Source organism: Oryzias latipes, chromosome 16 (genome assembly GCF_002234675.1).
Source record: "Oryzias latipes chromosome 16, ASM223467v1".
NCBI classification, from domain to species: Eukaryota; Metazoa; Chordata; class Actinopteri; order Beloniformes; family Adrianichthyidae; genus Oryzias; species Oryzias latipes.
In genome coordinates this window covers 21699460-21724981 of record NC_019874.2, presented here as the reverse complement: position 1 = coordinate 21724981, position 25522 = coordinate 21699460, and the positions used below count along the sequence as shown (strand labels likewise).

General features: G+C 40.9%; 2 protein-coding genes across 6 annotated transcripts in view; both read right to left on the bottom strand.

Moving 5' to 3' along the window:
• tmem145 (transmembrane protein 145) overlaps positions 1-1882 on the bottom strand; it is a 54504-nt gene extending 52622 nt beyond the window's left edge. Inside the window, exon 1 of the mRNA XM_023964041.1 lies at positions 1523-1882. Within this exon, the coding sequence (XP_023819809.1) occupies positions 1523-1867 (345 nt within the window). The 5' untranslated portion in view covers positions 1868-1882. The remainder of the gene's footprint in view (positions 1-1522) is intronic.
• Positions 1883-2119: 237 nt separating this feature from the next.
• On the bottom strand, positions 2120-25418 carry lipe (lipase E, hormone sensitive type). 5 transcript variants are annotated; one of them, XM_020710276.2, is made up of 16 exons: positions 25232-25418; positions 24814-24841; positions 22945-22985; positions 20390-20631; positions 16933-17217; positions 16352-16442; positions 15946-15972; positions 15281-15426; positions 14852-15037; positions 14335-14487; positions 11014-11158; positions 10078-10305; positions 9000-9200; positions 7698-7876; positions 6677-6943; positions 2120-5969 (listed from the first exon to the last, which is right to left on the bottom strand). In XM_020710276.2, the coding sequence occupies exons 1-16, from the start codon at positions 25320-25322 to the stop codon at positions 5568-5570; spliced, it is 2712 nt and encodes a 903-aa protein (XP_020565935.1). In that variant the 5' UTR covers positions 25323-25418; the 3' UTR covers positions 2120-5567. The 5 variants fall into 5 exon arrangements, with proteins under 5 accessions (XP_020565935.1, XP_020565936.1, XP_020565937.1 ...); XM_020710277.2 differs by lacking the exon at positions 15946-15972 and having other exon boundaries at positions 25232-25415; XM_020710278.2 differs by lacking the exon at positions 24814-24841 and having other exon boundaries at positions 25232-25348.
• Between the last annotated feature and the right edge of the window lie 104 nt (positions 25419-25522).

Here is a 25522-nt window from a genome sequence, read left to right as displayed (position 1 = left end):
TCTACCTTCCCTCAAGTGCCAAAGCGCTTCACTGTCACATTCCCATGCACCCACACATTCACACAGTGATTGCGCAATGTAAGGGGGTGAGTGTCTTGCCCAAGGACACCAACCACATGGCAGGAATCCTGCCTGCGATCTTCTGATCGGTGGCCAACCGCTCTACCTCTGCACCACAGCCAGCCCATAGAGATATAGAAGTCCAGGACAAAAAAACATGGCTGCAAGAAAAACACTACGTTTTCTGAGATGACATGAGGAACTTCTCATATATATTAAAATATTGTTATATTTTCAGCGTTTATGTTGTGTTTTATATTAACTGAAAAACTGACAAGACTGACAAAAGAGATCTCAAAAAAAACAACATGCAGACGGATTTTTCCATCAGAACCAGATTATGAAAACTGCGTTAAACTATAAAATGAATGAACTCAGTAGGGTGGGATTATATAAGATCGCTTCTTCCCACTCCTACTGAAACAATAAATCAAGCCTTACATGACTTTAGTTAATGATCACTATTTTTAATTATGCAAATGTGACTTAACTGTTTCTTTATTTTTTTCTTGTTTTTTTTTTCATATATGCATTTCATAATTTCTGTAATGAGTTTGATAAATCTGTGTGAATTATTTTTTGTTTTTACTACAATGTTTGAAATCAATAAATACTGAAAGATAAAGGATGAATTTCTCCTAAATGGAATAATAAGACTTTTTTTTCAAGGCAAAACAGCTCTGTCTTGTGTTTTTTCTATAATGAAGATTATTATTAGATAATTCTTTCAAAAAACTGTCATATATGTAAAAGTATCACTAAATGGCATTTTTAATACACATTTTTACTCTAGACGCAAAAACATGGATTAATCTTCATTTGACATCTGATAAAAAAAAACTTATAAACTGATGAGGGGGGAAAGGATCAACAGTGACCTTTATGACTTCACCCACGCCAAAATGGTCGGCAGCCACTGGAGGTTTGTGTTCAACTTGATCCACAAATGAGAAACGGAAGGATCCGTCTGAACTGTCAGATCTCCCAGGATCTTGGTGGCGATCCGCGTTAAATTAGATCCCAAACCCAGAGCTGGTCTCCGAGCGTCCAGCCCCCCCCCCCAAAAAAACAAACAAACCTGCAGCTGCGCGCCCGCGGACAGATGACGCGCACCTGTGACAGCTCATTAAATCAATTAACAGGGAGAGCCCGAGAATTCGATCAAATCATGTCAACCTCCCGCGTTAAAGGAGACGGATCAGCACCCTGGGTTGATGCCGGGACAGCGATGGACCCACGGCTTGTCACAATTATATATGGGTGAAACATGCGCCACGCTTGAGACGCACACGCGCGGCGGAAAACGGTTAGTGGGTGTCACAGAAACAGCGATGCGCATCTGAGAGACAAGTTGACGGCGGAGCTCCGAGACACCTGGATGCGCAGTCAGACAGGTCGGTCCGTCAGTCCGCCGGGAGGGTTGTTGAGGGGAGGGGGGTGCTGGTAGTAGAAGCAGACTCACCTCTTTGGTGTTCACCACGCCTCTGACATATTTCCCGAACACGGAATCCACGCAGAGGAGGCTGGACAGCGCGGCCACGCACAGGAGTCTCTCCCCGACCCTCAACTCCATCTTCCTCCTTCCCCGGCTGCCGTTCGTCTGCTCTCTCCGCTCCCCTAAAGCCTGTACCCGCGCGGGAGCGCGCACGGAGGAGCAGCGCAAGTGCGCTGGAAAGGGAGAGAGAGAGGAGGCGCGTTCACGAGGGCCCCCTTGGAGCTTGTGGCCCTCCAGCTGTTGAAGCTGGATGAAGATGATGCAGTGTAGACGGTGGCCGATCCGCTTAGTTATTTGCACAATGCGACACATTCACATTTGTATTCAAATGTATCGAAATGTAATTAATAGTTTTATACAATTTGTCCAAAATCTGAGCAAACTGACAGGCTGGCAACATCTTGCTATGGATTAGAAACAACATTATCTCTTTTAAGTGTAATTGTCCAGAATTATACCTCGTCTAACCAATACAATCCTGAAAGGCCAAAAATGCGGTAATGCTAACAAGTTTTCTTTACTTTAAAATGGTTATTTCCATGAGATTGAAGACGAAAGCAGGACTTATGGTAGAGTATGTTTATTTAAATAAAATCCAAAGAAAACTTGGTGCATCAGATATGTTGTTTTTTTTCGGCAACCGGCAAAGTAAATGAGTCTACCAACAATTTCTGCAAGAATACATTCTTATTCACGTTTGCACTTATGGTGTTTTCAACAAAGGAACATTTTAAAAACATGGAGTATACAAGTTTACAGTATGGCTTACTCTCTCTCCAACGTTTGCATGTACAGGTTATCACTGAGCGGCACTTTCAATGAAAGCAGCACACGTGAAACAGCAAGGTCAGCATCTGCTGTGAGAACATCCATGTTTTTGGTTCTTTCAAACTTAAGACTCCCAACTATGAGGTTTTTGTTTTTTTAAAATGAAATATTTTAGATTAAAATACTGCAGCGTGTGCACCATGCAGTAGGGTTGCCTTTCTTTAATATTCTGTAAAGTGTTTTTAAAACATGTTTGGATCAACAATAAACAGCACTTTTAACAGAAAAGCTAAAGTGGGTTGAGTTTATTGCATAAATACTTGATCAAGCTCAAATAAAGCTATTTTGTGCACGTGAATAGAGAACATTTCATTCACGTTTCCTCAAACGCGTAACAGAGCATCATCTGCTTAATGACTCACAGCCACTGCCATGTTTCTTCTTCACCTCAAGTGTGTCGTCTGTCCACTGGCAGCCATTCGGCTCTCCACATGCGTCATTGAACCCCACAAAAAGGATTTGGTTATTTCTTCCTCTGAATTCCATCTTTCTGGACAAAGTAATTAGTGAATGCTGTTAATTTGGCAGTGTCTGAACAGCGCACGTGCACACGGGGAAGAAAAACCATGCTAACGTGTAATCTGTTTAGTAGACATGCTGCCACGCTTTAGAGGCGGAGTCTTGGAAGCACCGCTGGACTGAAATGACATTTAAGTTGAAGTGAAAACATTACTCAATCTAGAAACTCTATATGTGCACAAGAGCTTTTTTCCTTCAGCAGCATAACTTTTAAACATACAAGTTCTATGAAATAGCAACAGTGAAACCATTCACTGTATAAAAGACCTGGACTGAGTGAGGCCCCCCTGCTGGTGTTCCAAACAGGAAGTACCCACTGGCTCCAAGACGCCAAAATCCTTCAATAGAGAAATAAACTATAACTCGGTCAATGTTTTTGTCAGAGAAACCATTCTTGATTCGCAGATTTTGTGTAGCCCGCTTTCAAGTGGTAGGGGTTTAGTCCCAACAAGCTTACTTCTGATTGGTGAGAGTGGTTGCCATATTGACAAAAATGGCGCCTGAATTGCCTTCCTTTTGTAGGAACTGGAAGTAATTCATGTTCTATGGGTGACGTCTCACGCGCTCAGTCCAGTTCTCATATACAGTCAATGAGTCAAATCTACACTAAAATACTTATTTCAGCTCAAACTTGTCAACATTTGAAAACACAGTTTCTGCATTCAATGACAAAAACACTACATAAGTACAAAAGGGTAAAAATGAAAAAAAAAACTCTTAAGTGGTCACAGGATGATTGACAGGTCAACAGGAGTGTTTCATACAAAAGCCAGCATGTTTCATAGTTTAAAAAAAAAAAAAGTTGACCAGCTTGCTTTGCAGTCCATCATCTGCAGTGGTGTAGCATATCCACAGTACATAATAGGCAATGCTTGAATACATAAGCTGTTGCTCCTCTAATGTAAAGTGCGGTTTGTGCTTTTTTTGCTTCACAAAGGCGCTATGAGTTTACACACACACACACTCGATGTGACCCACAAACAATGACGTGGAATACAAACTTGACCCTAAAATAAACTTGCACTGCCTAACAAACCAAGTGCAGCAGAAGTGCACGGTTGGCACATACGGCTGTTGAAGTGAGATCACGCATCCGACCAGTCTAAGTCACAGCTTGAACTTCCTTTTCCTCTTTTTTTCACCCCCAAAAACAGACTAAAAATATAGCAGTAAGTTCGTGACTCTGACAGAACACTTTGGTCTAATCCTGAAGCATGACTGCTGTTCAAATCCTGCTTCTACAGGGGCGGAATTTTGCTCTCCAGGGTGTCAGCTAAATCCTATTCACACAGCTTCTCTGCAGATCTGGCAACCCTAGCTGTTACCAGGCAGGGCAACGGACAGAGCCAGCGTCGCTGGCAACTATATTTAGTTGGACCTCATGTATGGACTGAAGGACATGGTTAAAGTGCTTTGATGGCAACAAGCTCAGACTGCCCTCCACTGATGCAAAGGCAGGGAAAAAAAACGGTAGCACCCAAATGTGGTAGAATGGAGGGTTTACGACTTTGCTCGACACTACCTGGATTACAAGAAATAAAGGTGGTGGTGGTGGTGGTGGGGGGGTGTGAGTGAGACAACAGAAATCCCAAGGCTGAAGGAAAGTGATTCCTTCACGAGGGCAAAGCAACACCAGGATGGATGTGACAGATGTGAGGAAATCAGTGCAGTGGAGTCTGAAATGCGTATTGCTAGCAGAGCTTTCCTCTCCTCCTCTTTGTCATTTTCCTGCTTTCACTCTTGACATATTAAAAGTTGACAACTTGCAAGGTAAAAAAAATGAACGCATCTTGGCTAATAAACACTCCTCCAGTTGATATTGCAAGAGGCATAATAAGGCAAAGGTGAGAACAGAGTGTTTTTTTGGATATTTACATACTTCTGGTAAATATTAAAGAAAAAAAAGGTTAGGAATTAAAGCCGACATCAAAAGAGGTAAATAAACATCGAGACCAGACAGAAAAAGTTAGAGTATATAAAGCTTGTGCTTGACAAAAGACAGAAATCATTAAAAAAAGAAAATCACAATGATTAATGTGATATTTCTGCATAGTTCACAAAATGATTCAAACTGTGTCAGCTTTCTAAAGAAAAAAAAAGGGAATGGAACCCGTCAGTCTGGAAACTTCCACCCTAAACTTTTCCACTGGAGGGAAAAGTTAGCATCCACGGAGAACACGATCTGGAGTTATTAAGTGGGATTCAGGCGGATCCCTAAAGAACAAGTGGCCATTTTGATGTAGAGAACTCCACACGGGAGCATATAGTGTGTGTGCCCCCCCCATCATCTGATTAGAGACGCTTGGATGTGAATAAGTGGTTGGGAACGTTCTGCTGGAGATTCCACTGCTGAACAACAAGGAGAATCTTTGCAGCCGGTGAGTCAGTGCTGGTTTCTGATCCAAGCGTCTTCTTAAAAAGTCTGTTTTTTTTGGGGGGGGACGACGACATGAGGTGCATGACAAGAGGCTGGTGCTGTGCAACAGAGGAAGAGAACATTTTTTTTTTTTTTTTTTTTGCCTTTCAAACAAAACCCCTTTGGTTTCCAGGATGTCGTCTTCCTCTCTCATTAATGCTAACTTCAGTCTGACTTTCATTTACTCTTCCTCTCTCTCTCTCCCCCTTGGGTGACATAAGGTCACTTTTTTTTTTAATCCAACTTTATTTAAGCACCAACGCCCCCAGCGTCAGTGTTATTCTGAGCCGTCACAGAAACTGAGTCCTCCCCCACAGCCGATTTAGCCTCTCTGCCCACAGCGGGCTCCTCTTCCTCGATGGAGCCCACAAGAAGAGAACCACGTTCGCCAGAAGGAGCCGACACACCCCTATCGGTCCGTTCCAGCTTGCGGTGCTTGCGGGGCTCGGGGGGCGTGTCCTGCAAAAACACGGCGCGAATCCGCTCCACGCAAACATTGGCAGCCTCCTTGGTCTCCTTGGAGAGCTGCGATAGGCTGAGGAAGCCGTGGGGGAGGTCATCCACCACGCATAAAGTGACAGGCTGGTCTACGCTCCTCAGACGCTTGGCAAACATCACGGAGTCATCCAGCATGGGGTCCAACGCACACGCCTGCAATGAGGAAAAACTGGTGAAGAATAGTGAAAGCAAATTCCCTTCAGACACGACAAGAATCTTAATTGAGAGGAGAAGAAAAGAAAGCAGCACTCGTCTTTCTTTCCAGACTGGCTGACTAACAAAAAGAAATCCTTCCAACATTCTCCATTTTCATGGTTTCCACCTCTCAAAGGAAGGCGTGGGCTGTCACCTCTCCTCACCCGTTAACACGGAAAATCTCTAGAGATCAATTTTGAGGAGACTTTGCTTTTCCTCTCAAACTCTAATGTGCTGTGGGGGATCGTTTGTTTGAATCTACAAAAGGATCCTGTTTTTGATCAGTTCTGCCTCAGTCTCCATGTAAAACACTCAGAGTGACGCCAAATGATTAGCTTAACCTACTTTTATTTAGAACTTGACCAAATCCATGCGTCATTTTCTTTCATTTCAGCTTTTAATGTAAGAACTTTACTGTTTTATTACTTAAAATGACAGCCTATTTCAATATAAACCCCTAAATGTGTACATTTTGTTTGTCATAACCGGTTACAACTGGCTGTGGAAAAATAAGAACCCAGCGTTTAATAGAGTCACGTGGAATCTTCTATGAAATACATGCAGATCTAAAATCTCAGTATTCAGGCAGGGATGCTGGGCTCCACTGGTGACACTGTGTTTGTCAGAAGCCTCTTCTAAAAGCTGAAGCTCGTGCGCCCTCTTACCACGATGTGTATGGGTGGCAGTCCCTTCAGCATGCTGTCAGGAGCCAGCAGAGGTGAGCAGAAAGGATCTTTGAACACCGGAGAACTCTGCAACTTCATTTCAGCAAACTGATCCGAGCGCAGAGGCTCGAATCCCAAAGGAAACTCCCTGGGGTGCTGCAGCTCTATTCCCTCCTCTGCAGCAGGAGGCGGTATTGCCACTGAGGACAGGTCGCGGGAGATATTGGGGTCCGTTTCTTTGAAGAGGAAGAAGCTTACATCTTCTATCTAAACACGGGGGGAAAAAAATAGACAAATATCAATATTTAAGGCATACAAGGTTTTCCTGCAAGCTCGCTTGCGTCTGCATGCATCCACTTCACATGATGAGAGAAAACTGTTCAGAAATTCTCTGTAAAAGCAAAAAAAAAGTCTAAGCAAAAGTGAGGAAAACTTATATTTTGAGCAGAGTAATCCTGATTTCTTGAAGGAGAACCAAAACTAATTTCTTAAAACTCTTCGCGACTTTTCCCACAAGCTAGGAAAATATCCGATTTGCATGTGAGAAGACGAAGGAGGAGATAATCTGCGACGCCTTGCCAGGGCCCACACAGCCCAAAAGTTTGGATTTCCTGTAAGCATTTTACAGCCTAATCCGTTTGTGAGGGATGGCTGAAATAATCTCAGTATGGTTCAAAGTCAAACATGCGCATTGCTGAAAGGCAGATAGATAGCATCATGCGATAGGGGACCCAAAATATCTCTGTGCTAGAAAAATGTTTAACCTCTTAAAAAAGGCAACAGCTGTACAGCAGATCTCTTTGATGTAAGCTGTGTGACACCAGAGATAAAGTGATCGTACGGAATGAGGCAAGTGAGATTTCATGATACAATCACATGTTAAATTCACACATCGGCTCCCAGCTCACTGCAGACTTAAGCAACAGCTCCTGCTCTTTTAAACAGTCTCAACACCCTCTGGATGAGAATGCCGGCTGATAAGAAGTCAATCTAAATGCAAACAAGAACAAACGTGACATACGGTGTGCGCGGAGACCGGCGGCGCTCCGGGAACACAGCTGCTGGGAGGCCTCAAGTCCTGGCAAGTCTTGCTTTTAACAGACAGCTTCCTGTTGGGAAGCGCCGCCGGTTCTGGGAGCACAGGAGGGTCGGCGTGAGGAGATGAGATGGACACCTCGGAGACGCTCTTCCTTACTGTATCTAGAAAACAAAATGAAGAAAAGGAAAACATTTGTTTAAAAAAAGAAAAAGAAAATAGGCAATGGGAGCACCAGATTGCCAGCATTTTGAGGTTTAGTGCTCGTGCACCAGCTGGTTTTTAACCCTAGAAAACTCAAAAACCATCTGATTTCCCACAGCCAGACTTTATGGGTGCTTCTCCGTATTTGCAGGCGTCTCTGGTCCCCCTGCAAATACGGGGGGAATACTGTCCTGCTCTCACATCTGCAAACATCACGCTATAGTAATTCCTCTGTTACTTCATCAAACTGCCTAATGAGTGGCCGACAGCCAACGGGACAGTTTCTGCAACACATTCAAGTTTTTGAAAACCAAAATAAAACTAAGTCACAGAGTCACTCATCTCGTTTCCTTATGTTTGTCCTCTGGTCGACAGCCAGCAGTTAAAAGCCTAAAATGCAAATTACAAATCAGAAGAGAGAAGAGGTGGGTGGAAGTAACTGAAAAAAAATAAAATAATAAAAGTACCATCAGCTGCACGCCCCGAGCTGTCAAAACAGAACTGCAAAGATAGAAGCTGGTCTCACCGAGTTCTGTTGATCCCCCCTTATATTTAATGAGCCATCTCAGCCCTGTGATGGTCTTGACAATAGACGCCCACCTGTGGTACTTTGATGAGATTGAGCTCACAGTTGAGAAACGGTCACCCATTCTAACGAAGGGAACTGACAGAACTGAAAGGAGGAGGGCAACACAAGGAGAGGCAATAGCCAAAATCCAAACCAGTGACCTCCACACGGGCAATCAATGAGAACGCTGAAATTACACCAAAAAAAACCTATTCAATGTGGAAAGTGACAAACATGATCTAGAAATCGTTTGATAATGGTTTACCTCCTATTTGCCACAACTCCAAGCATGAACTGGAAATTCACACCCCTCCCTAGAAGCTTATTTTTTTAATCACGGAAAAGGGATCAAAGGAGGGAAAAAGGATTACACACATACCTTTCGGTTGTAGCCTCGGCACACAGAAGGGATCAAAGACCGATTTGAAAGGAAACTTTGAAACAGGAAAGCCACCCACATCTTTGTCTAATGTTCCCACTTCACAGCACTCCCTCGCACTCGCACAAATACACACCAGCGACACGCGTGTCGGTGGTATCTGGGGGCGTCTCTGGAGCTGTGCTGGGGGCGGCCGAGCCTCTGTTGGAATCCAGCAGGGAATGGATCCAGTTGGAGGCTCCCTGCCGGAAATCTCGCAGGAACAGCGCCGTATCTCTTTTCACCAGGCTCAGCGTGCTCACTCTTTCTACCTGCTTCTCCGTCTGAGGCTCGCTGCCTGCAGAAAGCATTCACAAGCAATAAATAAAAAAGAAAAACAACGGCGACAAAAAAAGAAACACAATAAAGTAGGCAGAAATGAGTTGCAATGAAAAAGATGGAAAAGTGACAATAGAAACATAAAAAAACAATCTCACAGGCGGGGTTCCAGTAAGTGCTTTTGTTCACTTATTAAGAGCAGACACGACACAGACAACAGCCGTTTCTCTCAACACCTCCACATTCCTGCAAAGCTTTTCCCATGTACAGCAAAAACTCATCTAAGAGAACTGAGCCTCATGTGCACTTTGTCATCAATGTTGGCACTTTTTGGAGAAAACACCACAAAATGTGGACAAAGAGTTGGAGAGAAGGGATCTGAATACTGCTGCATTAAATAAAGCCATTTTCTTCAAAAATAATAAGAAGGCTTATATCGTGAGTTATCTTTGCTGTCTGAAGTATCCATTTAAAAAGTAGATTTTGAGGAGACTTTGCTTGTTTTGTTTATGTTTTAATAGATTGTTTTGTTTGTGTTTTACACACTGTATCCACTAAAATCCATTAAGAAAACAGCTGTGCACAAGAGTTTATGAATAATGTAAATGATAAAATAAAGAAATTCATTTAGTACATGATCCTCCAGTTTAATGCATATCTATTTAATACAAATCTGGCAAGTAGGTTCATTTATTTAGGGCATTTTCAAGCATGAATTGTTTAAGCAAATCAAGAAAAAACACTATAAAATATGATATTTTTTTAAATTAAAAGAAAAAACTTGTATTAAAAGTTTTATAAACAAAAATAGCAGTCTCCAATATTACTGAATAACCTGATTAACTGGAAGGAAAAGCAACAAACTAAAACACACACACAGACACAAAGCCTTATACCTGCGTAGGCACTGAGACACCTGGAGAGCACACTGAGTGGCAGCAGGGGATCCATAAGCGTAAGCAGACGGGAGGGGGATGCGTAGGCTGTGAGCAGGGTGGCTGGATAGGCCGCCACAACGCCGTCTGGCATCCGAACACCAAAGGCAGCGGCACGCATACACGTCGTCACACACAAATTGCCTCCTGCACTGTCACCAGCCAAGCACACTTTTTCTCCAGTCCATCCTAGAGAGATAAATAAAATAAAATAAAATAAAAAAGACAACAGAAATATAGGTCGAGAGGAAAAAAGAAAAAGCTATACAAGATAAAAAAGCCTTTTGTCTTGGTTTGCATTATGTAACTGCTAATAATAGTTGCCTCTTAGCTGGAATTTTGACATTAGTCATCAAAACTCTGCTGTACTTTTCAGATACATCTCAAAGAAAACACATTCCCTCTAACTTGTGTCGGAATTATTGGGCATTCCCATATTTATGTTTGATTGATTAATAGATTGATTTTCAAAAAACGCGATAAACAAAAAGTGATCAAAGAAGAAGTGTGTAGAAGAAAACTCATCAATTCCCACCATCAGTCTAACTATATTTGATGCAAACATTTTGACATGTTAAACACAGAATTATTCACATATAGACAAAAATTCAAAAGAACCACAACCTCCCCCCACGGACAGAAATGCACATACTAGAAAAGCTAAGAAACTAATTCACTGAAGTACTCTCCAGTCTTGTTTTCTTAAATTTGCTCTCATTAAACAAGAGAAAGAAAAGATTACAGTTGAGGGTAGAGATGTTTTTTCTTTAGGATAGGAACCAAAAGAAGGCTCAAAAGTGGCACCAACAGCTGTTTCCTCTCAATGTATTCCCTGTATTTTCCCTTGTGAACCTGGTAGAACTGGTGTAGAGCTAAGAGTGTGAAGTGTGTGTGTACCAAGTAAGTGGTGGTTTCTCAAAGCCCAGCAGTAAGCATAGAAACATTCTTCCAGCGCCCGAGGAAAGGGGGCTTCAGGGGCCAGAGAGTAGTCCACGGACAGGATGGGAACACCAAGGTCCTGGGACCAGCTCTTGAGATAGGGCTGCACAGGAGGACAAAGGTAGAAATGGAAAACTACATCCTAAATGCGCACAAATAAAGACTTTAGGGTGAAGTTATTACATTGCACACATCTTCAAATCAAAAGCTGTCTGCTTTTTCACTTCCCATTGAAAGGAATAGAATGGGAACTGCCCTGACTGTCACCTCCATTTCCTTTCTATTCAAACAGTGATGACATGGACCCACATGTCCAACTTCTCACAGACTGAAAGTGTGATGAGCTCACAAGGACGCTAATGCAAAAATGACTCCCACAATGCCATAGGTAACTGCTGCCACACTCAGGTCAGGTTGTCGGCTTCATTTATGCAACAGCCTTGAAACACACAACTGTCTTTCCTGTTTTATGTCAATGTTTTATACTTTTTGACAAAGCTAAACAGCCAAAGCAGCAGATGTCCTTCAAGTCAATGATTCAGGAAGAACGGGGGGAAAAGAAAGACACCAGCTTTTAACTGTTGTGTCTTTAGGCCAAACCTGTAGAAACTACAAACAACTGAGCATGCATCTTGAGTGTTCCAAAGGTGTGGGTGAGAATATGAAGCTGGTGTTTACACTCAACACAATGAGTGTCAAAGTGCCAGGTAGTCAGTGGGCAGATCTGTCAGTCAGGCGGTGAGTGATAGTTCACAATTATCTGCTGGCATAAAAGAAGCTGAATGCAAAGTCAAATGGCCCAGAGGACAGAAGAGGGGTGTGACAAACTGGGACTTCTTCACATACACACACATTTAAGCGTCCCAATAAATACAAAGAAATGCAATTTTCTGCATATTCTAATGTCCTCCATCATCAGAAAAATACAACAAAAACACAATTTTCCATTGGAGTGAGTCTTAACCTGCAGCTCCTCAGCTCTACTTTCCAGCATTACTGCGTACAGTGGTCCCTCGTTAAAACACGCTGCACCTTTCCATGGCCTCTGATTTTTTTTAGAGTACTTTAGCATGCTTTTTATTTTTTTACCGTGTGGATTGCGTTCTGCATCCTGATTGGCTGTTGACCTTGTCAATCAATCTCCACTGTGCCACCCTGTGCAGAATGAGTTCAGCTTGCACAAATCTTCGATCTCTATCAGATGTTTAGTTTAGTTCTAGAACACTGGATTCATTTTTGAACCAGGGTTTACATTTAAAGAGTTTAAACGACTAAGAAAGTGTGAAAATTTTCCTTTTTTTGTCTGAAAAAAAAATAGTGAGTGAGGGTTTAAAAACCTACAAATATCTAGAATATATCCATTGATAATATAATATATAAAAAAACAGTTAACTACTTAGCAGATTTGACCTATTGCAGTTTCTTCTTAGAATGTAACCCATGATAAACGATGAAACACTGAATTTGATTGAATAAAACCCTTAGCTGTGGAATAAAACCAACAGCAAGCACCATACAGAATAAAGGGACATGTCTAGTTTAGTCCTTGTAGGCTCAGAAGAGACTCAGACATTTTTGGCGGCACCACACAGTGACAAAAAGCCAAGAAAAAAACTGGGTTTGTAAGATATTCAGAAAACAGAGATTTTTCTCTCTGTAGAAGAAGAGATCAGAATGAGAGACAGAGACAGTCTAAGTCTTCCATCATTGTCTGAGGAAGTCTTTTTCTGTTAGGTTGTACCATTCTGTTAATTCAACATGACAGCTCTGTGATTTCTCCTTCTCATCCTAAAGTACCTGCAGCTGCAGATCAAGGGTGTTCGTGTCCTTTATGGTTTCACAGAGCTTTGACTTGGAGCTGCAGGCTGCAGACAGCCACAGATGACCAAATCAGCACAGGATAAACAGAGCAAAGACACAAACTTGGTCAAAATAAAGATATATCTAAAGCCAATGAGTATCTAGTCCCTAAATGTTTCCTTCTCAAGCCAAACAGATCGACAAATGTATTATTTTCCATGATAATTAGAAGCAAGCATTTCTATATGAAAAACACAAAGGACAAGCTTTGCTTAGAGATGCAAAACAGAGAAAGCTCAGCAAGGTCCGCTTCTGTTGAGCTTTTAGGCAATAATTAGAAAAATAATGAGATTTACAGCCTCGCTACATGTCACACTATTGACAGGAAGAGACAGACGGGTAACTGCTTTTCCCTTCCGTCATGAACGTCTTTTCAACACTTTAATTATCAGGGGGTGAATTCAAATAAGAAAACACAATTAAAAAGGGCACAAAGGTAAAGAAGGCTGGATTATCCTGGCTTAAATGCTAGAAAACAACATTTGAGCGTAGAGTCTAAAATAAAAGATGCTTTCAACCAGAATCGGTGCACAGCTCTAAACACTATCATTTGGATGTTGGAACGGCCCTTGCACAACGGTTCAAATCCCGGTTTGGGTGAACCGCCAGAAGGAGGTAAGGCAAGAAGGCCCCATCACCCCCTCACCCTGCTGCTGTCTTTCTCCCATCTGCTTTTCTTTGGACTAGGGCTGCACGATGGGAGGAAGACGTGCGATATTAGTGATCAACAATGTGATTCCAATATGACGTGCGTTACATGAACCTCTGACAGAAAAAACAACTGATACATCATTTCCATTTCAGTACAACAGTTTGTTTTTTAATGAAAGTCAACATCTATTGTGCTCCAAATGACTCTTGTCTACATAGGAGACAAGCATCTAACGTAAAAAGGCTCCAGTTGATTGGCCAACGGCATTCAATTGGTCAAAGAGCTTTATTTGAGTTGTTAAGTACCTTAAGCTGACATGAGATGTTTACTCACATTAGAATGTGAGTAAACCTTTAAGGTGACCATTCTTGGCAGTTAATGTTGTTTTTGCGATGCTAAAGCAATATATCAATATATTTATATATTTCTAATGAGAACTTTCCCTGACATTTTAGATATAGTGAATATAATAGAATCTACACTCTTTGTGAACACCTCAGTGTGTTTATCAGCCATTCAGTATCTAGGATCCATCTTGGCACCAAACACTCCAAGGATCTTATCTGAAAGCTCAAAATCACACATTGCTTTCTCACTTTCTTCAGCAGCACTTCCACAACTAATCATTTCATACCAACTAGTGTGTTTAAAAGAATAAATACAAATGCAGACTTTGCTCCCATAGAAAATAAACTTTCCTACTCTAATTTGTGTATTGATCTGAGAAGAAAAGTCAAACTCAATGTTGCAGGAAAGTAGCATGGTACCTCATGTGACTTTGAAGTTTGGGCCACAAAGCCTCCACCATGAAAATGGATCAGGAGGAAGGGAGAAGACGGGAGGCGCTTGGTCTTTAGCCCCAGGGACAGAGAGATAGCCCCTCCTTCAGAACGGGACATTGACAGCAAAGTTTCACTATCCTGGGAACAAAAAAAAAGGACAAAGACATGAGGAGACATGAGGACAACCAGTAGATAAAGATCCACTGTTGAAAGCGATTTTAGCAGAGCTTCAAAGCATTTACAGGCTCCACCCAAGTCAGCTTTCTCAACCTCTTAAACTGGAAACAGGGTTTCAGCATGTTGGGTGAGCAATTTGAGAAATCCCATTCTCAATGTAAAAGTTCAATCTTTCTGATTGGCTTTTTAAGAGTGTATTTCCCTGGACATTGTGTTTTTCCCCCCAAAACAAACAAACCATAATATATGATCCAAATCAGACAATCATTTGAAATCCACTAAAACGCCTCCAAAGTATGAGTAGAGGTGAATTAAAACGAGGTACCTGTCCTTCACGTAAGTCATAAGAGATGAGTCTCATCTGGATGGGAGCAATGCCGATGTGTGCTGAAGGCGGCGCTATGGTTGCTGATGCTCTATGATTGGCTGCCAAGGGAAGGTCAAAGGCCACTGGGGGCACAGAAAGGGCTCGGTTCACCTTAACTTGTGTTGATGTCATGCTGGCAAGACTCTGGAGGGAAAAGATGGACATGACGACAGGGATCAAAAAGAAAAAAAGATTAAGTTCAATGGAGAAACAAATCATTAAAGAGGGGGGAAAAAACCAATGAATAAAACATAAACCCTGGTGAATAAATTGAATCCTACCCTATTATTGCTAATAGCCTGTAGGGCAAAATGCACTATGACAGAAAGGTACTCTTAGCAGGTATATGTAAAACAGCTGAGAAAGAAGAATTAAGAGTCCACTCACCGACAAGACCTCAGTCTCAGTGATGTTCCAGAAGGTCTTCCAGAAATGAACATCCAGATTCTGAGTGATGCGTTCAAATTCTGTCCCTCTCAGCTCTGGATCGATGGCATATTTTCCTGAGGTAAAGAAAGAGCTGGCAGCAACACCTAGTCAGAGAGCAGGAGATATTCATTAGCATAAAAAACATGGAGAGGACACAGCATGGCCAACAACTAATGTGTATATTTTTAAATAAATAGAGAGAGGAGGGAAGAGTAATGTGCAGTGGCAATAAACAGGGGAACTAATGCAATCATTTACAGAAATCAGGAGGAATGATCATACGGTTGAAGAGGGTAGTAGAGCCCAAGAGATGAAACAAAAAGGACAATTTTGATGGAGAAGGGAAACAAAACCACAGCAAACCGTAAGGTTGTCATCTTCATAGAAAATCTTGCCAAACTAATACTAGGAATATTGAATAGAATGACTCTGCTCTATAGGGAAAATGTCAAATAAAAATATAAAAGAAGAGCCATGCTTTTAAGTAACACAAACCTTAACTTTGACATCATGAATCGCAAATTGCACATACGGTAATCTAATGTAATGAGAGTACTTGGAGCAAAATCTGTTTTGAACACACTACATAAAACTACATCAAAAACAAGTGCACCTGCACTCACCATATGGTGCAATACCGCTTGCGTCCACTGTGGGGCAGTACAGAGTAAAAACAATGAGTTTAATCTTTTTATTCTTTTTTTTAGGCTGTATGTTTATAGCTGCATGTGTAGGAAGAACATGTTTGCATTATATGATTTGCATCTTCCTCTATCAACCCCTTTTCGCAAAATCTAGCATTTGCAAAAAAAAAAACTGAACTATAAGGAGCAGAACACAACCTATCTTTGGGGTTTGCATTAGATGAAAGAGCATCCACAATCAAAACACACACAAATCAAGAAAGGTACACAGTTAGGGGCCAAGGAGGAATGTGGAAGAGGTATGAGGATGGATGAGTACGATCTATGAATGATAACGATGTGGCTCAATCACAGAGGCTACAGCTGCATGTCAGATGATGCTGACCTATTCCTGACTGATGCCGCTTGTAGTTTTCTCCAAATGCAACAAGGCCGATAGCGATGGTCTGCAGGCAGGGTCGAATGGCTGGAGTAAACTGGAGAGAGGAATGAGCAAAAAACACAGAGATGCTTTCAATTATTTAAACAGGAGAAAACAGCTGATTCAAACTGCAATCCTACGGACAAAAAGTGAAACAGATGAAGGGATTTTAAAACACCAAGAGGGTAAGACATAATAAATTAATGAGGAAAAGGGGTTTCATCAGTTTTTCTTTTGCTCTCTTTGGCTTCTGTCCACTTAGACCTCTCGTTAAGATCAAGTGAGATAAGAGGAAATGACTGGGAAAGTCGAGCACTGCCTTCATCCATCAAGCTGCTCTGCTCCTTTTCTCTGTAGAACTGGAAGGCAGAGATTATTTGGATCATTTTTTTGTCCTGGCTTCCTACTCCTCTTCATTAGAATCCTAACCACAAATTTTTGAAAGAACTGACGGCAACTTCATCACAGTGTTTAGCTCAGGTGTGATGCTCATCATTATTCTCACATTTCTCCGTCTAGTAACTGTGGGACACATTTCATTTTACCTGAAAGCCCAAGCAGCGGCCATAAAAGCAGCCTTTGTGCATGGATGCGTACTCCCGAATGAAACTCTCACTCAGTCCACTTTCGTCTTGGAAAAACAGGTTGCCGTGACTGTTGTCATGCAGCATTCGCTGAGCCAGATACAGCAAGGCACGCAGCTGGCACAGCGCACTGCAATAGGCCTCCATTTCCCCAGCGTTATGCGCTGCTCGGAAGAAGATGCTGCGCCGGTTGGCTGCAATGTAGCGCCCCTTGTGGATAATGTGGAGAAGGCAGCAACGCACCACCTACAAATAGAAGAAAAAAAAGGTTGATCTTCTTTTAAAGCAGTGCTTCTCAAATAGTGGGGCGCGCCCCCAGGGGGGGGCACGAAGCGATGCCAGGGGGGGCGCGCGGTGGTGGCGGTTTTAGGCACAGGTTTGTCCGGTGCGCAAATTTAACGTGGGGGCAGCGGTGACAGCGGCTCAGTGCTTGGAAAATAATCTGGTCCACTATTCGGTTCCTATTGTCTGTTCTGTCTGTCCGCGGCTGCGCGAGTGAGAACGAAAGGGGAGGGGTGGTGTGGGCCCTGTCTGCCAGGGGAATCGGGGCACGCGGACCACTGCTACCGCTGCCTGTTGCCCAAGATCACCGCTGCCCTTAGATTCCTAAGCTCATGCTAACAATGTCATTCTTTATGAACTATTGTAGACATTTTGATGACGTGTCTTTATTTTCCATCCATGTTTTCTTTGTCTGCCTGTGGTTTAGTTGGTGTCAGACAGACATAAAGACAGCAGGTAATGCAGGAAAACAGCTGCACTTTTATGAGATCAGAAATAAACAATCCGTCATTTAGGAAAAAAAATCAGCACGTTTTTACCTATTTCTTCAGACTAAAAACGTTAAATATATTGGTGCTGCTGTGTTAATGTTTCAGATCAATTTAGATTTAATATTATTTATTGATTGAATTATTTTTTTCAGCATCAAATGGTTCAGTTGGTCAAAATGTTTCTAGTTTAAATAAGGAATGACAGATTTTTTTTATTTCAGGTACTTTCAGCTTCTTTTCTGTTTTAGACTAGAACAGGGTTTCTGTGGCTAAATAAAGTTAATATTTGTTGAAAGTGGATTTATTTTGCTTTTTTCTTTTGTTAGTGTTAAAAGATACAATTTTAGGTATACAAATTTTATAGATACTGACCTGATGTATTGTCACCGCGCGAGTGTGTCTGTGTGTGTGTGTGGGGGGGGGGGGTTATGGGGGGGGGGGGGGTCAGGGGGGGCGCGAAACATTTTCTTTTCCTATGGGGGGCCTGGCAAAAAATAATTGAGAAGCACTGTTTTAAAGGAAGAAACACATGAAGTAAAAGATGTTTCCACTCAAAACTTATCTATTTTAAATTAAAAAAGTAGAAACATCTCTGATAATAAGTAGGTTAAGAAGCAAAAACGACTGAAAATAGCAAAAAAATATTTCTTTTTAATTCAAAAACAAATATTTTTAAATCCAGCAGTTTTTTTTCCTCCTGTGCTCTCATTATAGATACATGTCCTCTGGGTGCACTTGTGATTAAGATTAGTGTGGTAAACTTTCAGAAAGAAACCGATTTGTGGTTGCAACGCCTTAATCTGGGCTACCGACAAAACGCACGGCTTCACCGGGGTGTTGCAGATTACCCACAGCAGTCTTACAAGGATGAAAAGGATTAGAAATGTGGAAATCAAGGGGCAAGAAAACAGAGCAGCACTCGTTCGCTGCTAAACTCCTTAGGTTGTGGTGAGCTGCACCAATTTAAGAGTAATGCTCATCAATACCCACACTAGATAACACCCTGTAGATACGGCAGGGATGGGAAACTCTGCCGCTGTGGAACAAAACTAAGACATTGACAGTGTAAAAATCTATCTTTCAAGCTCAAAGTACTGACCTTGAAATGTTAACTCGAAGGTCGACAAGTAAAATCTCTCCAAAGAAACATTCACAATACTGTGATATAGTGGATGCTTTATTTTTCAAGCAGTAACCAGCATTAAATGTGATTATGAATTAAAGAGTGTTATTTTTTTCTTTTTTGAGCCAAGACACACTTCATCCTTGCCAAAAATCCGGCGGCACACCAGCATACAAAAATTATAAAAGGAGAAACTCTATAGTCTGTATTGATGGACAGTCCCTCCACAATCTCACATGCATTTTTGTGATAATTGTGGCATAAAAAGCTGGAAGTTGCAGCTGATTTTTTTAAAGCTGTAATAAAAGTTAAGTTAGTTTTCAGTAATAATTTTCAACTAAATTATTTGAAATTTTAACCTGGTGGTAGTTTTTTTCCTTTCAGTTTATCAACATGCATTTTTATTTAACCTTACAAAAAAACAAATATATTCTTTCTAAATAGTGATTTATTTTTTAAATATTTTTTAAATGTTGGTGAAAAGGCAACTGTAATTTTTGGACAATTATATGATCGCAATATGTTTGACAAAATTTACACAAAAAACTAGCATATTTAGGTTTTCTGTAGCTACACAAAAAGTGAACATGTTGACGTTTTTAGTTTTTCTCGTCTTAAAGATAAAGTCTTTGAAAACTTTTACAAAAATATTTTATTTCTCTTTAGAAGATTCAATTGTTTAAATTTAGTTTAATTTTGTCTGTTGGCCATTTCACCTTAATCCTGTTTCTAAAATTGTTATTTCTTCTTCTTAAGTTTAGCATATAAAATAATCCAGACGTTATTAGAAAAGTGTTTCACTTAGAAAGATGACTTGGACCAAACTCTGGGATGTTTGGCTGTTAATAAACACAAACCTGGAAGGAGAACTAAACTGTTGACCTCCGATTTCAACTAGAAGATTTAAAACCTGTCTGATGTGTGTTCGTTGTACACTGAGACACTGCCACTTCCTACTGTCCTATGCATCATGGGAGATGAAGTCCAAAACTGCTGCAGATCGCCGACAGACTCGCTTCTCTGCGCTTCATTGTTTTGTTCACTTTTTCCACGGTCAGACACCGGATCCTGCAGGAAGCTACAACGCTAAAGACGAGCTCTAGCTGGTATTTTTGTTGGAACAGAGAATTTATGAGCAGAATCGGAACAAGGAAGTGAAGACTTTAACCACTTCCGATTGGTCAGACCGATTACGTATGCTTAAGCCTCCAAGATGGATTGGTGGAGACAGTTAAAGGGGCAGGACTTTTCTGAAAACAGAGCCGAAGCTTATCAAAGTGTCTTTAATAGAATCAAATAGACACAAGGAAAACAATTTTTTATGATCTTTCATATTCCTAACCACTGTGTTTTATCAGGGACTGTTTGGATGAACACAGAGCTGATATCCTGGAGATGGTCAATGTTTTTAGATCAGTGAATGGGTAATTTCCCACGGCACACCTGACCATCTCCCACGGCACGCTGGTTGAAAAACACCGACTTAAAAAATCTGAGCTAATAAAAACCTTTCAGTGCTTACCTTAACCAAAGAGCGGTAGCCATTAGCAGGGATGAGTGGATCAAAGTCAAAGTGATGATAAATGGCAGCAAAGCCAGAAATGACAGGTTCCAGGCTGCGAGCATGTTCCTGAATCAGCTTCATAGACTCGACCAATCGCTTTGCTGAGTCGGCCTGCGACACTTTGCCTCCAGCCGAGAAGAACGTGGCATTTTCTTCACACACGCTGTAGAGGGCTGCAAATACCGCCTTGGTGTCCATCACTGACAGCAGATCAAACAGAAGGACAGCAGATGAGACACGGAAAAAAAAGCTCTTTGTAGCGCACAGAGTAAGCACCAATATAAAACATTGTAAAATTTGAAAAAGATGAACACCTCCTCCCTTGGTAATATTATCCTCCTACAAGATCAAATCCAATTAATTTATACTAAAACAAGATTGAATAAATTTAATAAAATGGTTTCTGAAATGAAAGATTAAATGCACAACCAAGGTTTCAGGAGAGGAACAAAGCTGTCCGTGTCTAAAAACAAAGAACGAGTCAAAACCAACAGCTGTAAAGGTCAAGTCATGTGGGATAATGTCAGTTGTATTTAAAAAAAAAAAAGTTGTCTTACTTATAAACTCTAGCAGCTTTCTTATTAAAATATGTCATGCAGACCTTGTAATAAATAAATATAAACCCAGGCTAAGCAGACAAATCCCTCCACATCTGGGCAGACGTGCATGAAACAGGAAGAGAAAGCAGACGCCCTGTGCACACGGTTCACAGCAGGGAGCAAACAGATTAGTCACAAAGTGGGAAAAACATCTAAACACATCTCACATTAAAGTCCCAAAGGGAGTTATAGAGCGGACCAAACACAGCAGAGTGCATTTTTTCCAGTGTTCTCACATCTCTGCCCTCATGTAGAGTAAAGTTCTAGCCCTCTGACCCAGAAGGAGTCAAGTTTTTGTGCTGTGTTCCTACGCCGAGTCACCCGAGACACAAGTTTCCATAGCAGCTGGTACTGACTGTGCTGCGGCACTGTGCACGTCGAGAAACAAAAATAATAAAGGCAAAGTGTGCACACAGATGATGAAATATAAGCAGAATGAGAGGGGGTTATGGGAGGGAGAATGCTTAGAAAACACTGATGTATGTGTTCTTTTACAGACTGAAGTTAACTAGTGTCTTTAAAAGAGGCTTTGGGTTAACATCAGAGAAAAAATATGCAAATGTCCTCTTTGAAAACACAAAACAGTACAGATATTTCTTTTAACCAAAAATCAAGTGATGTTTTAGGGGATAAGAAAAAAGGAAGTGGGATACTGTGTCAAAGGTCATAATAATGCAGAAATGACAAATATCACATTTTGTCTGACATTCAAGATAGAAAACTGGAGTCCATAAAAGTTTGCAATGAGGGTCAAACGCAACTGAAAGAAGATATTTATCATTATGTGTACTGAAGAGGAAAAAAAAAATACATTAAATCAGATTCAAATATAACAGCTGAAATAGAGACTAAAGTTTCCACATCAACCATCAAAACATCTATTTTGCTTTGTTGTTTTTTTGTCACAGCTTTGCCCTGCAGGTTTTCCATCTTTACTGGAACACAACCTATTCATAGTCATCTCACCAAACTCCATAGAAGCTACATTTAGATCATTTCAGTCCATTTTGTAAAACCTGCAGGGTAAGGGCTCCAAAAACCCAGAAATTAGAAATGCCGGTCTTTGTTGAATTTTAAATCAAACTATGAAAACCTTTTTTTTTTTTTAACACACACACATTATTTTTGAGCAGCACAAGACAAAACAAAATCCAACCTTGATAAAGCCAAAATAAATGCAAGCATTCTTGAAATATTGACATGTTTCCATGGCAGTTTGGTGTGGGTTAGTCTACTAGAGATATTCATGTGTGTGAAAGCTTATTATGACTTTAAATTCAAACATTTAAGCACGTACAAATCAGCAAAAGACACTGGAGAATGGAGCATTTCTTGAAAGAATCCTAAGAATGAATCTTAGCAACCTGAGTCAGAAAATTAAAAGAGAAAACCGTAAAAAAAACTTCTCTACAAAAATCAAAACAGCAGGTTTTATAGCTACCCAACACCAGAGAACGTATCAAATGCAAATTGGTATGCAAATGAAAACAGTTAAGCCAGCTGGTCACTCAGCGTGCACTTTTAAACTTAAACCTTTAAAAATATCATGTGAATGACAACTTTACCAATGTGAAGAACAAAAATAATGCAAATCAGCGTTTAAAAACTGTTATCTGTTAAAACCATCAACACAGTCCACTTCAGCCACTAAGGAATGACAACTCCCCTAAAAATGCCTGTCAGCTCACCTTTTCTTAAAGAATGTAATATTTCTCTTTTGTTGCACCACCAAAACTTGTTCACTGAAACCATAAAGCTCCACCTGAACTCTCTGTATTTGAAATTTATGAAGGTGTGAATAAATTATGTGGAAGAAGTAGGAGAAATAACTTTTCAAGGAATGTTTTCTGCAGAGTCCGAGTCACTAACCTGGAGGTGAAACGACAACAACAACAAAAAATTCAAAATGTTTACCAGCATCTGAGTTTAAGTCTTGGTCCAAGTCTGTGTCTCCTCTTCCATGAAAGCAATGAGAGCGTGGAGAAAAAGAGGACAGGTATGAGAGACAGGTGTTCAGGAGGAGTGACGAAGAGAAAGACAACTGTTCTCCGGTTCTCGCTGAGGCTTTCTCGTCTTTAAGATCTTACCTTGTAGTTTCTCCAACAAATTCTATCATAAGTATTTTGGAGAATGTCCTTCCCTTTTTTTTATTTCAGTTAGTCCCTCCCATTTAATAAAAACTGATATTTACAATCAACCCTGACCTGGTTAGCAAAGCTTCTGTGATGAAGAACTGTTCTGTTATTGGTCTTTTTAGCCAGGAGGAGATCCTGACCTTCAACTCATAAACAACAAAAAGAATTCAGGCAAAGGTGGAGCCACAAGGGGGAAATAGTTCAAATTTGAGGTGTTTTTAAATTAATTCGTCTATAAGATCTTAGTTTAAACAAAAAAATTGCATGCAACTGGCTACATTTATAGAATTTATCTATTTTTTACAATTAGGCTTTAAAGGTTTCTTCTTACTTTTGCAGCTATTGACTTAAAAAGTAGAAATTGTTTATTACAAAAGAAAACCCTGTGAATGTTCCCTCAGTGAAAGCCAATACATTTTCTTTACTGCTCAACTATAAAAACGTGATGTTTTTATGTTTTTCGTCTGAAAAGAATCACCCCTGTTTAAACAAGCCTCTTCACAAAACCTGCAATTCTCACATGCAGACTGTGTTTTATAGAGCACCGCTGTTTGTTTAGCGTCCTTGCAGAACTGACGTTACAATTCTGTATCAAACACTTTGATTCAGCTGAACAGAAGAAGAAAAAAAAACACAACCACACAAACACACAAAACAGCTTAAAACAAAGCAAATCCAGAAGATCTACAAACATAAGTACAGAACATTTTTACGGCAAAGCACAGAACCTTACAGAGGACTTTTCCTCTGGTTAATAGAACACATGATTGTTCTGTGGCCTTTTATGAAAGGAAACATGACCTCTCACCCACATCCAGAAATAGACAAACAACAGCAGAACTGAGGAGAGGCGCTTTTCTATTATTTTTGTAACCATTCCCAGATTGAGAGTTGTGTTATAAATGTGTTTTTTTTTTCCCTTTGGTGCTTCATTTTTGATAAATGACATCATGTCACAGTAAGATAAGATGATGAGACAGCATGTAATAAAAGCTGCCCTTTTTTAACGTCCACTATAAAAGCAAAGGTTTTAACAGGGCGATGAACTTCTGTGTGGCACATGTTTTTCATATCTCAGGTGTATGGCTACGTTATGAGATCAAATCACCAACATTTGCTCTGTCATATTACCACAAACTCACAAAACAGGAAACCAGTAACAATTAGACAACACATCCCCACCCTCACAACAAAGCTCAGATCTGTGTGTTGACGCAACGATCTAAAAGATTATTCTAACAACAAACCTTGTTGTAAATAAAGTAAATTAGGAATAACTAAACATTAAATTTAATCTTTTAGGCCTGGTTTTATTACTATGATATGAATAGCAAACCTAAAGAACCCTAGTATGTGAAGGCATTTTTGATTAAATGAGTTACGCAAAAATAAAAAAAAACAAAAGGGATAACATCTATGGCAAGAGATAGAGGTCTTTTCAGGACATTAATTTGCCAAATTGGGTCATCCTAGAACATTATCAATGACGCAAACCACAAAGACGTCAGACACGCGCACAGGTCAACAATGGCAGTATAATGAGTTCAGCACGATGACAAACACCAATCTCCCATTGATAATTTACACTTGCAGATTAAACCTCCTAATCTCAATCTGCCCCTCCCCCTCGTGATGCATGTTCAAGTACCTGCTCAGGAGGGTCCCGTCATCGTCTGCTGTTAAAATTTAAGGAAACAAAGCGTGAATGATTAATGATGAACGCGAAGTGAACATAGGTGCCAGTCTGTCAGGATATGATTTAACTGGCCGGGGGCGCAGCTGTAGACATGACAGAGAGAGTAGGGGCACTACTCTCATAAAACTATGACCTAAACCCGCACTTAGACTCTGACAATACGAGAAAATGTTCACTTTGGGGGGGAGAAAAACAGTCGAGTGTCTAAAATACAGAGACAGTCCGCTAGGATAATTGTAAAGGTATTGCTAACTTTGATGCTAATGTGCAAGCTAGCGGGATGAAACGACGTCAGCAGGAGGGGGGGGGGGGGGGGGGGGGGGGACAGCAAGGACGAATTGACACCAAAACAGATTTAAAAAAAACTCACCCACTGGACCCTCCTTGAGTTTAGAAGACCGTCTTCCATTTACACCTCGCTCCAATTTGCCATTCTCTCCACCCTTTTTACTGGACGCCATCTTCTTTGCCTACTGTTTTTACTCGCCGCCTTTCATATATCTCTCTTTCATACCTACCTGGAAGAGTCAAAGTCCCGCCCCCCAGGAAAGTGTCAGCCAATGAGTGATTGCCTGACCGTTCGGGAGCCAATCACGACAGCCGAAAATAGATAAGTATCCGGCATTATTCTGGTTGTTAAACTTTCTGATTTACTGCTGAG

What these genes read in the sequence shown, in the direction of transcription:
- lipe (XM_020710276.2), bottom strand. Translation starts at nt 25,322, where the DNA reads ATGGCGTCCAGTAAAAAGGGTGGAGAGAATGGCAAATTGGAGCGAGGT. An exon ending in GCGGCATCAGTCAGGAATAG is followed by an intron (nt 15,973 to 16,351) that starts GTCAGCATCATC and finishes ACTGCCCCACAG; the next exon opens with TGGACGCAAGCGGTATTGCA. An exon ending in AAACTTCAAAGTCACATGAG is followed by an intron (nt 11,159 to 14,334) that starts GTACCATGCTAC and finishes CCTCCTGTGCAG; the next exon opens with CCCTATCTCAAGAGCTGGTC.